At 40.7% G+C, this 18,678-nt stretch overlaps 1 protein-coding gene across 2 annotated transcripts in view; it reads right to left on the bottom strand.

Annotated features, from left to right (window-relative positions):
• Window positions 1-18,678, bottom strand: part of Ctnna2 (catenin alpha 2) — a 1,158,645-nt gene that overhangs the window by 760,184 nt on the left and 379,783 nt on the right. For both annotated transcript variants that reach the window (XM_052721879.1, XM_052721880.1), the window contains exon 7: window positions 14,649-14,852. In XM_052721879.1, the coding sequence (XP_052577839.1) occupies window positions 14,649-14,852 (204 nt within the window). The remainder of the gene's footprint in view (window positions 1-14,648; window positions 14,853-18,678) is intronic.

Below are 18,678 nucleotides of genomic sequence, written 5' to 3' on the forward strand. Positions count from 1 at the left end.
GATATTGTGTTCCCCACTCGATTGTGCACCCTAATAAACTTATCTGGGGTCAGAAAACAGAACAGCCACTAGACAGACATAGAGGCCAGGAAATGGTGGCACATACACCTTTAATCCTAGCATTCAGGAGGCAGAAATCCGTCTGGATCTCTGTGAGTTCAAACATGGAAACAACCAGGCATGGTGACATATGCCTTTAATCTCAGGGAAGTGATGGCAGGAAGCAGAAAGGTATATAAGGTGTGAGGACCAAGAACTACAGTCTGGTTAAGCTTTTAGGATTTTAGCAGCAGTTCAGCAGAGATTCATTCTGGATGAGGACTCAGAGGCTTCCAGTTTGAGGAAACAGGATTGGCTAAGAAGGTTGCAAAGTGAGGCTGTGGCTTGTTCTGTTTCTCTGATCTTTCAACTTTCACCCAAATACCTGGCTCTGGTTTGTTTTTATTAGTAAGATCTTTTAAGATTCATGCTACAGTTTGGGTATCTTTTTTGAAGAGATTAAAAACTATAAAATTAGATGCTGCCTACAGGTCCCTAACTGTTGAGTTCTAACATCCAAATAGTGAAAATGTTGATGACATCTTTTTGTGTGTCTCCTTCTTTTGATTTATTTGAAGTGAAACTCAGAATATTCTAATGTCTTTTTGAGTCATTTTTAAGGGGGGAGGGGAGTTCCCCTGGGAAGGTCTCAAGTGGTTTGCTGGCTGGGGTGGGGCAGGATGATTTTTACAGAACAGAAAAGGGCAACTGTGATTTATCCAAAGGAACAATGATAAAGTAGGTTGGTCCACAATGCCTCTGTAGTCCAAGATGGTTAAGATGGTTAGTTTTGATTGTCAACTTGGCACAATCTAGAGTTACCTGGGAAGACAGTTTCAATGAGGATTTGTATCAAACAGGTTGGACTGTGGACATGTCTGTGTGGTGATACTTTTGATAATGTTGTTGGAGTGAGAAGACCTACCCACTGTGGATGATGCTATTCACTAGGGAGCAAATTTCGAACTGTAAAAGGGTGGAAAAGCAATCTGAGCACAGGTATGCATGCATTATCTCCTTTCTCTGGGCTCTTGATTATGAAACGTGACTATCTGCTTCAAATTCTGTGACTTTCCCTATTGTGGCTTGTAGCCTGGAATTATGAGTTAAAATACACCCCTTCTTCCCTGAGTTGCTTCTGTCAGCATACTTTATCACAGCAACAAAATTGAAACCAAGACAGTGGGTAAGGGATGGAGACAGGAGAATTCCCTAGGACACCTAGTAAAAGGTATCTTCCCTGGCTCTGATATTAGAAATCTGTTGGTTTAGAACTGGCTTATGGTCCTATAACATGTCTTTTCATCTCCTTCTGTTGGTTTGACACCCAGAGTTCAAAATTTCTAGAACAGTCCATAAAGTTCTGCTTCTTCTGAGATACTTTGCTATAGACTTGACAAAAAATAATTTCATAGTTTAGTCTGTGAAGTCCAGTTTGACTTTCAAGCATGAGAAACAATCCCAAAGGTTGCCTTCTGGTCCCCCTCCGCACACATGTACACCCTCCTGCACACCCAGAATCTGGAACCAAAACTCTGTTCAAGGTAAACTGAGTAGTGGGTTACTCTGGAGGAGGCTCTCAATCTTTCAGCTGCAACCAACATGGCAATTAACAGAAAATGTAGACAGCAATGAAGCTGTAAAAAATGATTTTTGAATAGTCCACTTGACCAGGCATTTCAGTTCTTGTGCTTATGGAAAGAGCTCAGTCCTTTCAAGGATGACAAACTGTCTTCTTACAAATGGCAGAGTAGGTGTGTAGGATGATGTATAGGAAGAGGTGTGTTTGGGGGCAAAAGGCTAGACAGTTTGAAGCTTTGAACAAACAGCTACCCTTCAATTAGCAGCTCATAGGGTGAGATGCTGGGACAGGCCTGTTTGTCTCTTCCTTTTAGATTCAAAGAAGACATCAGCCGGCACCAGACTTCCACTGATTTTGCATGTCTGGCTGGGTACGACAGCTCAACAATACTTTGCCAGATGTATTTTTCTTACTTAAAGAAAAAAAAAAAAACCAGTATGTTTTCCCACTGACGAAAAAATGAAAGCCTGTTTTAAACCTCTGTTGAGTTAAATCAACATTTGATTTAACCCATTGTCTTATTTCATCCAGAGTTCCCTGAGTGAGCACAAGAATCATCTGGATGGGGCTGGAGAGAGAAAGAGATAAATTAATAAAGTGATTGCCATGTATAAGCAGGGGAATGAAAGTTCAGATCTCCAGAACCCACTTACTGCACAAGAAGATGGGCATAGTGGGGTGCACAGGTAACCTAGACCTGTGGAGGCAGAGACAGAAGGATCTCTGGGGATTGCTGGCCAGAGAGTCCAGCCAAATAGGTGAGATTCAGTGAGAGACCCTGCCTTGGAAATAAGTTGGAGAGTGATAGACAACAGACACCTGGCATTGACCTCTGGTCTACACTTGTGCACAAATGTGACTGCACACCAGTACACATATACACAAGCGTTCACACACACAAACAGCAATACAATACAAATAAAAGAATGTCCTAAGTACTTGATCAAGTTAGCAATTAAAAATCTCTCTTTGTGGGACACTGTGATTATGTAGACTGGGTAGGAACTCACAGAATGCCTCGGTGGTGAGTTCTACCTTCTGTACTGATTTATAGGTGTATAAAGAAACTCTTGATGTTTTCCAGGAAGCAATGAGTTAATAACTTTTAGTGCCCATAGTATAGCCTGTAAAATACTTAGTTACTGGCAATGAGAGATGTGCCTAGCTCTTGGGACTAATCCCTATGGACATGTCCAGACAGGCATGCTGTCCTAGCAAGGACAATGAGAAACTGCCCAGGGAAGATATCTGAACAGAAGATAAAGCAAATGATGTGTTTCCTTTTCACTCTTGTGACACCTGTAATCCTAGCAGGTGAGATTCTGAGGTAGGAGGATCAATGGTTCAAGTCCAGCCTTGGTAACATGTTATGTTCGAGATCAGCCTAAGCTATAAGGCCATGCCTCAAACAATGACAACAGCAAGACAATTACTAGGATCATTTCAAGATCTTCTAGAAAGATGAAGCCCTTTCCTAGGGCCTTAGGTAAGCTCCAACTATGGAGAAAGGCCTGAACACCACAATGTGAAGCAAAAAGAAACAAGCAGAGTTCATCTTAGCTTATTCATTGTTTCATCAGCTGGTTGAGTAGGAGACAGGGAGGAACCACTATCGCTAAATATGAAACTTAATGTACTAAAAACATGGGTTTTGTTTCCCCTTCTCCTTCCTCCCTCCTCGCTACTCCTTCTATCCTCACCATTATTTATTATTATTAGGGAAAGTTGTTTTTTCAACCTTTTCAACCATTTGTTCATCAAAAACTGTCTCTATATAGCTTCCCCTGTGCCAGGCTAGCTGTTCTCAGTTCTGCAGATTGTGAACTACATTTGGTTCCTCTTCATAAGAAACAAGTTCTAACAATGGAACTGAGAGTAGGAGAGTAACAACTCAGAGAGGAGATGTCATTTGGAAAGTGGCAGGTGTAACTATTAAATTAAATATGCTGATGCAATCAAGTGAACATATTCAAGCTAAACTTTAGAGGTAAAGAAGCCATCCTCACAAGGTTTGAGAAAGAACATTGCAATCAAAGGATACTGAGTACAGAGTCACTGAGAGAGTTTGTGTCCTGGATACAGAGATGTTACCACCAATGAAATATTTCTTCTGGTGTAATTATTCCCTAACTGAATCAGGAGCAATTCTTTTCATTGTGGGACCAAGGCAGTATCAGGCCCAAACAAAGAAGGCTTCAAAGCTTATCTTTGGAATAACCTACCGGGGAGTGAGAAGCCCTGTTCCAGGCATGCTGTGTATTTTGAAAAACTAAAGGAAAGACTTATCTAGGATCATGTGTTTGATAAAAGAATATAGCATGCTGATCTCTCTGACAGTTTGGTGAGGTAAAGGCTCTCATGAGACGATCAATTGATAGATTGGTTTGTCCCTGCTGCCTTAGCTATGACGACCAAATCTGATGACTTGGCAGGGCAGACTATCAGCAAATCCTGTTCATTTACAAAGCTGGAGACAACTCCTGACTATCCCATAATGCTTTGTGTTCTTCCTCATCATATTGATTGACCTTGTATGATTCAAGGACTCTCTAAGAGATTGATTTTTTTTCAGAAAAGAAACTAGCTAGAATGCTGAGTAATTTTGCTGTTGGAATATTTTTTTGATTCCACTTTCTGCTTTAGTTGATCTTGTTTCTTTCCTGTAAGGAGGAAGAGCTCCTGAAAGAGGCCATGGTTAGCCGAGTAATACCGAAGCTTAGGGCTGCTGTTCTCAGCTCCCTAGAAACATCTGTGAACATCATCCTTCTGCAAGGCAGAGACTGAGCACTCTCAGTTACTGTGCTTCTCCTCCTCACTGGTACAGGTCTAAGGTAGTGAAGAACCTCATGCACACGTCACACACTCTCTCCATCATCACAACTCAAAATCCTGCATTCCATGTATGGCCTTGAAAGTCTGATAATCCTTTGATCCTTCAACATATTCCCAAATGCTACCTTTGCTTTTTTTTAAAAAAAATACTTTATAATCATAATCTAGTAATTGCAGTCATTGTAGGTTCATTCTGTAATTAGTCATTCAGGTCAGTTTTACTCATGATGGCTTGCTTGAATTTTTAGTGCTTCTAGAATCTAAACTAGGTTCTTTATAACTTCAGCTCTGGAAATACTTTGAGACAGATTTTTAAAGGAGTTCATTGCTATTGGCAATTGATGGCTGCTGCGGGAGGAAGTAGCATTCTTCTTTGAGGATGTAGTCTCTGGTAGATTAGCTACACTCCAGTGGATGGCTGGACACTCATTTACATCTGGACAGTACTATTGGACTTAATGGGATCGTTTTTAAGAGGACATGAAATTAGGAGAAAGAAGTGATGAGTAGAATATATGGGGACTTAGGGGAGGAAATGGGATTTGTATATGATCATATTTCATTGTACACATATGAAATTCTCAACCAAAAACATTTAAATGAACCTGAACTTCTTAAAAGTAAAATCGGGAAAAAAAATGAAAGAAGAACTTCTGGGCTTAATGGTATTGACTTCTAAATGGTGTTCTGATCATCTACAACAGAAAGCCTTCAAAAGTAAATTCTGTCCATAACTTGATATGCTGAAATTATTTGTTGTTGAGCCCTAGAAGTAAATGACCTGGGGCTTGTGTTTAGTTCTCCAAGGAGGGGTACTTTCTATCATGCCCTTTAACAGATAAGACAGTATCTATTCTAATTTTTACTTTTTGGAATTACATTTTATTTTCTTAGATCATACTCGAATGCCATAACCATCTGAAGGAAACTAGGCTTTCTTCTAAGGTCCTGGATTAAAGTCATCCAGCAGGGTCTCCAAACTTTGTGTCCTATTCTCTGCCTGTATGTCCCACTTGAAACCCAAGTATAGGCCATGACAATTCCGTAGGTCAAAATCCAGTTTATCATTTATCATTTCCCATTTCATAGCAATCACCTTGCACTCCTGGAAGTCCATCTGTGCATTCAAAAGAACGTAGAAGAATTTCACCTGGCACATTGTTGGTAGAAAGAGAATCAAGAGCCAGAGAAGAACACAGAAAGAGGTTACTGAGGGTACAAGAAAGAAAAAAAGACAGACGTGCTTCATCGGACTCTTGTTTCACTGGAAAGCAGTCAATTGTGAATCTCTGGAGTCAGGATACCATAAACTCAGACTTAATTTATCACAGGCAAAGACTGGGCCCTCATTCTTAAGATAATTTTGCTGTCCTTAACTCAAGAGCACTAGTCAGTGAGCATCTCCTTAGCTGTCTATAGGAACAGATTCATTACTAGATTCTTATCAACTACTAGCAGATACCAATAAAGAGAAATACTGTAACTTCGATCTCTCTGCCTACCATGGTGTTTACCAGCCTTCTAAAGAAGATGTCCTGGGATGGCCACTCTGATCCATCCAAAATGAACCTAGATTTCAAACAAATAACATTTGTCTGCCAAACAATTTTAATCCTAAGACCCAAGACCTGTGCCAGAACACTTTAGAGGTATAAAAGAAAATGTTTGTGGTGGTATTGTTCCCCAAAATATTGTGCACCCTAATAAACTTATCTGGGGTCAGAGACAGAATAGCCACTAGATACAAAGGCTAGAAAATGGTGGCACTCATACCTTTAATACTAGCATTCCAGAGACAGAAATCCCTCTGGATCTCTGTGAGTTCAAGGCCACTTTGGAAACAGCCAGGCATGGTGACTCATGCCTTTAATCCCAGAAAGCAAGCCTTTAATCCCAGGGAGTGGTGGTAGAAAGCAGGTTTATAAGGTGTGAGGACCAGAAACTAGAAGCATTTGGCCTGGTTAAGCATTTTGGCTGGTTAAGCTTTCAGGCTTTTGAGCAGCACAGTTCAGCTGATATCCAGTGGGATGAGGACACAGAAGCTTCCAGTCTGAGGAAACAAGACCAGCTGAGAAGTTGGCCAGGTGAGGTTAGCTGTGGCCTGTTCTGTATCTCTGATCTTCCAGCTTCACCTCAATACCTGGTTCAGGTTTGATTTTATTAATAAGAACTTTTAAGATTCATGCTACACATGTTAATTTAATACAACAGGAATTACCCCCATGCTTACATAAAATATCAGTCTATCTCCATTCACCATAGCAAATGGAATAGCTCTACTTGGCTACCTCTAGAAGCCAACAGGACCACATTTCATGTCCTATTCAACCATGCCTATCTAAGTGACTGATTCTAAAACTCTGTGCCTTACTTCTGTGTGCAGAGGCCTGAGCCCTGTGTAGACCAGTCCAGTTTCCCAGATCTTCCAGAAAGTTATCTACCAAAATCTTTTATAAGGGTTATTACCTTCTTCCCTAGCCTTGCCAATAATTATGATTGTCCCTCGTAGTGTTCCTTGAGACAGAAACACATAGCCCAGGACATCTATGGCTTGGGGAACAGAAAAGAAACAGATCTGGACTAGAAACATCCAAAGAGGCATTCTTTTGTAGCTGTTATCTCTTCTCTGGGAAATTCACAATGCCCTTGATAACATAGGGTTTATCATTTAAAGTTAATAAAAACAAATAAGGTAATCAGAGCACTCGGAAGAAGACAGAAAATGAGTGCCTCTTGACACTGTGCCTTCTTCCTGGCCCCTTCTTATTCTATTCCTAAGTGCACCCCAGATAGTGTGAGTTCTGTTTTGGCCATTTTACTGCTGGGAAAGCTTCAGTTTAGGGATTTGTCAATCTAGCCTAAAAGAGCTTCATTAAGAAGATATTAAGTAGGTTTGGATCCAAGGGTCTCTCCATACTAGGCAAGTACTTTATCAGCTAAGCTGCATCCCAGGCAGGCCCTGCATCCACAAACAATCACAACTACTGGCTCTTGTCCTTGCCCTCCCATAGGAAGAGGACGTGGCAGAGCAATAGTTCCTAGCCAACAATGTTACCTTTTTAGTGGCATTTCCTTGGTAGCTTTCCATCCTTCTATGGGACCTGACATCAAACCCTGACACTGGGCTTGCCCGGAGTTATATGGGCCCTTTTAGCTGTATGCTGATACAGAAGGCACAATGGAAACCTGATTTTTTCATATAAAACAAAATCAAATGTATGTACTAAAATCAATAATACACAGAAAAGTATATGCAAGGTAATTTCAAGGAGATGCTTTTTTGTCATGCATTTATTTATTAGAGGTGGGATTTCTTTCTCTGTGCTGCCAAGTTGCCCTTGAACAGAAAATCCTCATGCCTCAGGCTTCTGAACTGCAGGCACAGCAGATGCATGCCACTACTGCACCCATCTTTACACACAAGATGTTAATACTAAAGCTGAGGCATAAATATTACCTTGAGTTCAAGGACAACCTAGGCTCTCAGAGAAATTTAATTTTGTTCATGTGCAAATGTTTGATTTCATAAAACTTCCCAGGAGTGAAAAACCTTCTAAATTTCAAGTCTGTGTTCATACCTTTCCTAAATCTTTTCCTTAGTCATGCTTTGCTTTTGAATCACACTATACTGCCCAGATAAATAGGCTTCTGTATCTGTCTTTTTCAACATCCATCTCTATACTCTTCACTATACCCAAAATGAATTGCTTCTAAGTCAGATATTACACAGTCATATAATAAAATACTATTCAGCCAGGAAGCATATGTTTAGAGAATATTTATTTACATGGAAACATGTTCACAAAATACTGAATAAAGAAAATAGATTACAAAATACCATTTACAAGACAAGCTTATTTTTTAAAAATCAAGTCATCTTACAAGCTTGTGTGTATTAGCACACATAGACTGCTTCTGAAAGCTTATAAACTTTAGAAAGGCACACACTCAACTTTTAACAGTAATTGCATATAGGGAACAGGATGTAATATTTTTATGTATCTTTTATTGTTTACTTTTTATTCTTAACAATGATTGCACATGCCTACTATACTACAAAAAGCAAAACAAAATAATAATAAAAAGGCCACGGTTTTCTGAGGTCCTGTGTCCCTGGATCTCACCTCACTTATATGTTATACGACTTTGAGGAAGAAGGTTTTGTTTTTTTGTTGTAGTTGTTTTTTCTACAGATGTGTAAAATTGTGTATGTATAAATGACATTTCAAGCAAATGGGGAGCTGTCAAGGGGACAAAAGAGGAATGTTGAGGGGAAAGAGGGACAAGAAGAGGGAAGATGGGGTACAGGAGGGAATACACTCACATATAAGATATACTTGTATGAAAATGTAAAACTGAATGAATGAAACAATAAGGAAGCATTTGTTTAAAGCTGGCTGCAGTTTGACCCCAGGATCAGACTGTAAATGACCTATAGGGACCTCACTGCATCCTCCGAGCTCCATATGTGGGCTCTGTGAGGAAGGCCATTCACTGTGATCATTTGAATGAGTAATCTCCCAATAGGCTGGTGTATTTTAACACTACATCCCCAGTTTGTTGTTGGGGGAAGCTATGGGATCTTCAGAGGGTGTCCCTTGCTGGAAGACCTCTATCACTGGAGCAGAGGGTGGAGTCTTGCTGGAGGAAGTCCATCACTGGGGAAGAGCTTAGCTTAGCCTCACTTTATCCCCACCCCCTGCTTCCTGTGTGTGCAAGAAATGGGATCTCTCTGCTTTCTGGGTGTCTTGCCTTCCCTACCAAGATGGACTATACCTCTCCTGGAGTTGTTTGCTAAAACAAAACAAAACAAAACAACAAAAAACTAAAAGAAAGCTTTTTTTTTCTAACTTGTTTTTTGTCTTGGAATGTTTTCACAGCTACTGACATACCCACTTATATTACATTCTAGTGTGGAGCTAAGGCTGGGACAACGGCATCTCAGGCACTTAAGATATATGTGTATCACCTCACATCAGTATTTTACTCTGTTCTTTAATTACCCACCTTTCAGTAGCAGTTTGCAAATTAGGGGCAGGGACCCACTGAGAGGCTTCAAAGGAGTTGAAAAAACCATGGATCCATGTATTTCATGTGTAATTTTATTTTTTAAAAATACAAATAAAAAGTACCCTGCTACAGTTGACAAAGCAGAGACTGTCAAGGCCCTCTTCCCAAAGGGATTTCCACTCCTTGTGAAGATTGAGATTCTCCTCTCTAATTGTGTGTGTGTGTGTGTGTGTGTGTGTGTGTGTGTGTGTGTGTGTGTGTGTGTACACTATTGTGTTTTGACAGGCACGTGTGGAGGTCAGCGGTTGAGTGTAGGATGGATGTCTCCCTCCAGTTTGGATAAATTAAATGGTAGCGATCCCTCAGGATCCCCCGTTTTTGTCCCTGGCTGTGGAAGAGTAATAGGCACATGTTGGCAAACCTGACTTGTACATGGGTCCCGAGGATAGCACTCAGGTCCCAATGCTTGTACAGCAAGCACTTCAGCCACTGAGTCATCTCGCTAGCCCCACAAGTAGGGAAAGAAAACAGTTCATTAATTAAAAAATAGAGGGGGGGTGCTGCAGAGATGGCTTGGTGGTTCACAGTGCTTGCTGCTCTTGCAGATGCTAGTTCACTTTTCAGCATTCACCGTAGGTGGCTCACTGCCCCCTGTAATCTCAACATTCTTCTGGCCTCTCTGGGCATCTGCACTCATGTGCAGATACACACATACATGTACATATACATACACATCAACAGTAGAGTATTCAGAGCTACACAGAGAGTGTATGGCTGTAGAATTGAACCAGGTTGCACAGCACACATGGTCCAGGCAATCACATTCCGTATTCTCACCAAGGCCCATCAGTGAATTGTGCATGAAGAAGGAAACAGCTCACTGCCTCTCAGTGTTGCACATTCACCGTTTTAGTACCTAGAATAAGGATTAAAGTTTTCTTATGGTTCTGAATTGTAGTTGAGTACTTAGGATGCATAATCTATTTTTTTCAGTCTTCTATAAAAAAGAGAAGTATACTTAGGCATTTTGGTGACAGAATTTTGAAACACAATTTTTCTCCTTAACTACCCATTCAAATACAATTTGTCTGGCAAAGTATGCAGGCACTGCCAAGTGAGCTATTTACAAATTGCTACTACATTGGAGTAAATCAAAATTTTCTGTGTGATTGAAATCAAATGAGGATTTCTGACATGTCTGTAAATGTTGTTCATGATGTCCGATGTCTATTTTACATTTATACAGCAGACATATTCTCCTCAGTAACTATGCTATGTGAAAAATTTTTGTATTACATTCACAGTCAGAATGTGGGCACTTTACTTCACTTCTGCTATTGTAGACTGTCTAAGGAGACCATGCTAACATAGATTCTTTCAGAACCCAGGCTGCCTTGACCTTTTTGATGCCTGAATCAAGGCACTGTCTACTCTCAGATGTCCTCTACCCCCATTAGCAAGACAGACATATCCTGTGTAATGATGCACGAGGCTCTGTGCAGATAGGAGCTTCATCTCCTCACAGATGTCCTGGTATACCAGATACCAAAGTCCTTGGAATTATTGCTTCTTCACCCTAATATGTTCTCTGTCCCCACACCTCCAGAAGAACTTTGATCTGTCATCCTTTCATGTCCTTGTATCCTCCATACTCACAGCTCTCCCTCCTTCCTCTTTCTGGGGGTTTCTGTTTTGAATTTTGGCTTATCACTATATGAAATAGCTCTTGCTCAAAGCACTCATGCATGTGATGTCCACCATCTCTCTTTGGAGCACAAGCCCTGTGGAAGCGGAGGGCTTGGCTCTGTTCACTCCAGCACTGTGATGTCGATCACAAAAGAGTCATTTGTGCATTTGTTGAATGAATGTAAGTTTCAATCCATTTTAAAATTCTTGTCTGTAGAATACCATGTCCCCTCACATTTATCATGAAGCTCCCTTTTTCCTTCACAGATAAGCCAACTTTAATAGATATTTGAAATTATTTTTAATATTTTTAATGAAGAAAGTTTAATGCTCCCAAACTAAGATGTATAAAATAGCTTCCATTGGACAGTTATTGGTTCCTTATAATTGGGAACATTTTATATGGACAGCAACCAATCCCAATTTACATGTTCAGACCTCACATCTTTTTGAAAAGAAGTGCTTCTACCTATTAGACCCCACATGTAAATTACACTGATAACCTATCAAAAGGTGGAGAGTGTTAAGGAGCAGTTACTCTTATGGATGTGTCTGAAGCTGAATAAAACAACATAAGGCCTTGTTAACTGAAGACTTTCCTAGGACCATTCTGAACTCCTTTCCCAATGCTAGCTGCTCTAAGATCCCAGTTTTTGTCTCTGGTCTCTTATCAGCTTCTTTTTAAATTGCACATTTTTTGCTGCATTTTCAAATCATACACGTGCAAATTCACCAAATCACATACATCTGTGAAAACTCTAGCAAACAATGATCTCCTTCAGAGCTCCACATAACCCAAGTGGGTAAATCTCAACCCATGCCCCAGGAAGACCATTTTCATTCTATCAGTTAGTGCCCAACAGCCCTCTGTGATCTCCATCCACATTCCACACACTTGGGAAGTCCAGTGTCTTAGGGTTGCTTTTCATGTCAATGGGGTATGAGAAGTTGAATTTTCATCTGGGACTAACCAGGATATTTTTGGAATTCAAAAATGACTGTTTCCCCAAGACTTCAATCTCTAATTATTTGGGTTCATGACCTCTTCATCTTAATGTCATTAACACATTTACACAAAATATGCATGTGATAATTGATGTATTTACTTCCACAGATTACAGAACAGAAAAAAAAATGTATAGCTGGCTAGGAATAATGGTCTGAGTCAGTGTTTACTGCTACAAACTTCTAAGGTAAGCCATGATGTAACCCATCTCTTTAAGTTTATATGTGCCACATCAAAATAGGCATATTGATTTTGTAGAAGTAGTAATAAAGGAACTTCATAGGAACCATGGTGGCATTTTGGCTGCATCAAGCTCTACCCTGCAGTCACTAGTGTGACATTCGACAGAACAGCGCACAGTTTCAATGTGAACTCAAATGGGATATGTTTTGTTTCAGTCTTTGATGTGAATAAGATTTGTACACTTGGAAATTTGAACATGATGGCCTTCTATGTATTCTTCAACTATATGAAAAACCAGGATTTTAATGAAAGTACAAACCATTTCTGTATCACAAGATTCTGACCAATCTACAAGTGACTAGAGTTCAATAAAATACAAAATGTACTGAACTCTGCTGTTCCATATGAGCTGAAACTGAAACACACACACACACACACACACACACACACACACACACACACACACCCCAAACAAATAATAACCCACCTAACTTGATAGTACCCTAGACAACAAATGAAAATCACATATCACATTTTGATTGCCTGTTCTTTTACCATAGCCCACAGCTTCTATTCATGAGAATACACTTTATCCTGATTTATTTATATTAAGACTATAACCATCACTGTTTTTGTAACTCCTACTACCTTCTTCAGTAATAATTGTTCGTTGATGGGAATCCTAGTGTTCTGTAATATAAAGCTGAATTCTGCAGACATGTCATTAGCTCCATGCTGTTCTGTTAAAAGCAACAGCAGGTCGAGTTCCAGATCCTGTGAGCATCCCTTTTCCACAAATCTGCTATACGAAAGATTTGCTCAGAGTAGCGAAGCTCTAGGCCTCCAATATCTCTAGCTGTGCCCTACAGAATACCCATGTAGCCAAATCACAGCATGTACTGGTCACAAAGGATCCTATAGAGAAATCTTCACAAATGCTTAGGTACCATAGCAGATATCCACATTTTAATCTTTACTTAAAATAGACAAGTCTTCCAAAATTCAAATCATCTGAATGTTCATGGAAAGAAAAGTGATTTTTTTATTATATTTCTTCATATATTTGGGGCAGGGCACATACACACATGGAGGTCAGAGGAGAGCTTTCAGAAGTACTTCTCTCCTTCCACCATTTGGATCCTGGAGATCCAATTCAAGTCCTTCAGTTTGACTGCCAGCCCCTTTAACTGCTGAGTGAGTCGTATCATTGGCCCAGGAAACAAATCTGGCAGTTTAGTTTCTGGGCTGTTCCCACTATACTTCCTTTTGCTTTTCAAATGACAGGAAAAAGACTGTTTCTGTCAAAGCTGGCTCCTTGCTTGAAGTTTATACTGCTGATTTACTAAGCTGCCTGAGTTTACTTAAATGATGAGAGTCACTGGGCACTTGGTTGGGGGGTGATACTGTGTCGCAGCATTGCCTGGGAGTATTGCGTCAGAGTGCAAAGATGCTAGCAGATTTTTCAGCATCCCTGCTAGCATACCTCAGTACCATAAAGGCCATTCCAACAACATAGTATATTCCAAGCCCTGACTTGATTGACAGCTTTTTCCAACTTGTCCTCGATCCTCTCAAAGACAAGAATCCTGTACAGGGGGAACACTGCTAACGCACACATACAAACTCTGGGCACTTATCTAAAACAGTGCAGTAAATGAACACCACTATAATTTAGTGCCTTTCAAAGCAAAGAATATGGATTCAATCACCTTGCACACACACACACACAATTTATAAGAAGTGGAGAGAATGGTTGTCTGTGCCATCAACAGTGAGACTCCAGTCACACTTATTTGAAAATTCACTCACAAGAATTCCTCCCTGTAGAATAGGCCTAATAAATTCCTCCACATTTTCGGGCAGCTAGAACTTTTCCACTTTGTTGGACCAGCATGAACACTTTAAAACTTGCTGTGCTTATTAATGCCTTTCAGGGCTGAAGATTAGCATCTATTGCTATTCTTAGCCTTGAAAATGTACTTTGTAAAGAACCAGTTGGCACGGCATCCTTTGTTTCCATCAATCATCCACCTTCACCAACTGAAATCAAATTGCAACCATTGAAATGACCAAGACGACACCACTCAAGTAAACAACAGAGTTTCAGAGATTTTACACTCCACTCAATTCTTCCATCTTGAACAAGCACTTGGAAATGAAATCAGAGGACAGGTTTCCCCCAAAGTGGTCCTTTGGTGAAACCTTACTCTCTTCCAGAACACCTGTCCTCATTCCTGCTATGCCTGATTTCATCGCAAGAGCATAAAGCACAATCCACTGAGATGAAAGGGCCTGGAGCCCAGCACTTACATTATTCATGTACTCGCTTAGCAGGTCCTGGAGGGCCTGGCGTACCGCATTGCACTCAGCCACAATCCGCTCACGACGGTCATCACGTGTGCAGGAGGAGTCTGCCATAAGGGCAGCTCCACTGATGATGCTCTCCAGTCTCTCCTCCAGCGACGGCCGGAATCTGGCCTCACTGAACGTCATGGGATCCAGGATGATCTTATTCTGAAGGAATCAGAAGAAAAAAGTGAATAGGAGAGAGACAGTTGCCTTAGACGGCTTTCTGCGTGAAACTATCTGAAGCTAGGACAAGACAGCCCTCTCCTGAAGATAAACCAGATACTGAAACACATTCTGAAATATTTTTGAGAAAGTTTTTTTTCCTCCACTCAATGTAATCTACAGATTGAGAACAGTAAGTCTTATCTGAAGAATGTGTTCTTGGTGAAGGCTGTCTGTGGGAAGGCATTTTCAAATGAGATAGTGACCCTGGCTTTATGGCCTTCAAGGAAAGCACAATGTAGCATGCAGAGGCACGAGGAAGATTTGGAAGCTAAGACATGATTTGTAATCAATTCTGCATTAGGTGTGTACAGAACATCCTCCAGAGGAACAGCAGTCCCAGCCATCCTTTGATACTCAGGCAAAAGGCATCCAACAAGTTTATTTCCTACTAGGAACTAACACTTTTTATGTTAAACCTAGGTTGTACAAAATATGACCCAGAATGTTATGTGCTTTTATGAGTTCCTTTATAATTAATCATTAGTTTTTCTATCAAAGAATCTCCTTCCAGTTTACTATCTCTGTTTCATGCTTATAGTTTAAGATGTGAGCTCTCAGCTGGCTGTTCCACTCCCCATGCCTTCTTGCTGCCATACTTCTCTGCCATGATGGAATCAACCCTCCTGAGCCATAGCTGAAATCAGCTCTTTCTTCTGTAAGTTACCTACCCTGGTACTGGTGTTTCATCAGAGCAAAAGAAAAGTAAATAATACAATACACATCCGAGAAGGTCCATTTTGCAGAGGATGGAGGTTAATATGAAGAACCACAATTGTTCAAAGTGCAAAGGTTACATGACTATGGAGTGCTGGGCCCCAAATGGGAGATCTATGTCACACACACACACACACACACACACACACACACGCATGCATGCATGCACGCACGCACGCACACACACACACACACACACACGCACGCACGCACGCACACACGCACACACACAGAGAAACACCATGGAAGAGGGAACAGAAACATTTTAAATATTTAAAATTAAACATTAAAATCGGAGAACAGAGAAGACTGCTGACATATAGTATCTCCTGGACATGATGAGGCAACTGCACTCTTGAATGCACAGCAGCTTTGGCTGCCTGGAAAAGGTATGCAAAAGATCTAGCCAACATTCTGGTATGGATAGGGGAGGGGCTCATGAGGGGCTCCCATGCTTAGCTGTGACGCTACTGGCAGTTGATGATGGTTAGAAGCAGGAAAGTTAGTTTTCTTCAGGGGTGAAGATCTGGTTGGTTTTCTTGGCTCAAGTAGATAGTCATTTCATGCTCATATGCACAGCACTATTATGTTCAATGGGTTATAAAACTAAAGAAATTGGTGGGTGAACAAGAAAATGACAGAAATTTGGGGAGGCATTGTTTAGGAAGAAAGGGTCCAGAAGTAAGAGGAGAAAGAGTAAGGGGAAGACATAATCAAAGTATATTATATACACGTATGGAATTCTTAAAGAATAAATAAATTTAAAACATGAAAATTGTAACAGTAGAGGGATATCTGAGTCCAAGAATCTTAAGGTCTTGAATGGTCAATATAGAAAGGGTCTCAATTTGAGAGGAAGAGGACAAGTCATACTTCAAAGCCACATGAATCTCAGATTTTCAAGAAAATCATTCTTTGGTCAAAGTTCCTTCTTTCACTCACAAAGTAAATTCCTGAAGTCTGTAAATGGTAGACAGATACTCTGCTTTTAAGCAAAGTGGCCTTTACATCTATATTCTCTTCTAGCTTATGAATGATAGGAAAGAAATGTTTGCAATGCCCAAATATGCTTCTTGGAATCTGCCCACCATGTCACACAGTATTGGGTATCATGGTTCAAATAGTGAAAGAAGTCAGGGGAGGCCCTGGTAGAGCCTACAGTTCTTTGCAGTCCACCTTTACAGGGGAAAGTTCCAGAAGGACCCTGACAGAGGAGGCAGGTGTTTCTGCTTTGTCTTGCCCTGTGTGTCTGTACTAGTGCTGCGTCTGCAGTCAAATCTGTCTGTCTCTTCTTGCCCCTCCCCTCCCCTTCTCTTTCATCCCTCCTTCCCTTCTCTTCTTCTCTAGGACTTTCTGTTTTGGCATAACTTATGTAATAAGGAAGCAAAAGACCCTGACATTCCAATTAAGAATACCTGGTCAAAATAGAATTACACTACCTTCTTCATAGAGATTAGTGATTGATTTTCAAAGACCTTCTTTACAGAAAGTCGTATTAACATACATAAAATTACCATAAAATTTATTTATTCTTGGCCTAGCATAGATTTTTATCTTTTCCTTTTTCACTAAAAACCTAAAGAAGTGTCAGATTTATGGAAATGTACTGAGGTAAAACTTGAACTTCTCAAAAAACTATAAAGTAGTTTTTCCTTAGCGCAAGGACAGTGCTATGCTCCATTTGAACACTGATTCCTAAAGTATTTCCCAGGGAACACTTGCCTTAGAGACACAATCTTCCAATGCAAAAATAAGGTTATGTGGCCAAAAGTGTTTTGCAAATACTGTCTGGCTCACAGCAAATTATCTGAAATGCTCTGAAGAGTCCTGCATTATCAGAGCCTGTTCAGTCCAATAGTTTCAAAATCTACTTGAGCACAGAGAAAGCATCCTTTAAACCGTGTACAGAGGGGCTGATGAGATGGCACAGCAGCTAAGAGTGCATACTGATCTTACAGATGATCAGATTTTGGTTCCCAGCTCCCACATCAAGGGCTCTCAATGCCATCTGTATCTCCAGTTCCAGGGGATCTGACACCTCCGGCCTCCATGGGCACCTACACTCATGTACACCTACCCAAACACAGACATAGAATGCAAAATGAGACAAATCTCTTTTATATATCCACATAATAATTTCTGAGAATCTAAAAAAAACAACTGGGAGCCGGGCGGTGGTGGCGCACGCCTTTATACCCAGCACTTGGGAGGCAGAGGCAGGCGGATCTCTGTGAGTTCAAGGCCAGCCTGGTGTACAGAGTGAGAGATCCAGGACAGGCACCAAAGCTACACAGAAAAACCTGGTCTCAAAACAAAAACAAAAACAAAACAAAAAACAAACAAACAAAAACGACTGGGTAACACAGGGAGGAAGGCTTTGCACTGTCCGCTGATTGAGTACTCTACCTCTCTCAGCTCAAGGCTGTCATGAGAGCAATGCAAAAGAACACTGAGCCTGACAAACTCTGAATAAAAGTTACACCATCCATTACTTTACTAATGGAATTATTCATTATTTATAGATCGGGGAAGGGGAGCTTTGAAAAAAAATCTCCCTGGAAAAGAAACAATAAATTTACAACCTTCTAATCTGTACACAAGGTGTAGATGAGAAAGGCCAAGGAGTGAAGGCACTCAGGGGAGAAAGGCATAATGTACAGTGTGTGTGTGTGTGTGTGTGTGTGTGTGTGTGTGTGTGTGTGTGTGTGTGTGACTTTGAATGTATGTGTATGCATGTGTGTGTGCATGTGTGAGTGTGCATGTGTATGTATGTGTGTTCATGTGTGTATGTGCACACAGGATAGGGGTCTGCTTGTGTCTCTGAAGGATAGGCATTGCTTGCATGTATAGATACTTGTAAATAAGGAATCACACAAGGATTGTGTGAGAATGGGAAAGTGTATATACAAGCAGAAGATGCTCTCCTTGTGTGAATGTGCTCAGAAGTATGTATAGGGTAGCAATTGTATTCTCTCTCCTCTTCTCTCTCTCTCTCTCTCTCTCTCTCTCTCTCTCTCTCTCTCTCTCTCTCTCTCTCTCTCTGTGTGTGTGT

This window comes from Peromyscus californicus, unplaced genomic scaffold (genome assembly GCF_007827085.1).
Source record: "Peromyscus californicus insignis strain IS unplaced genomic scaffold, ASM782708v3 Scaffold_6__1_contigs__length_162567912, whole genome shotgun sequence".
Taxonomy (NCBI): domain Eukaryota; kingdom Metazoa; phylum Chordata; class Mammalia; order Rodentia; family Cricetidae; genus Peromyscus; species Peromyscus californicus.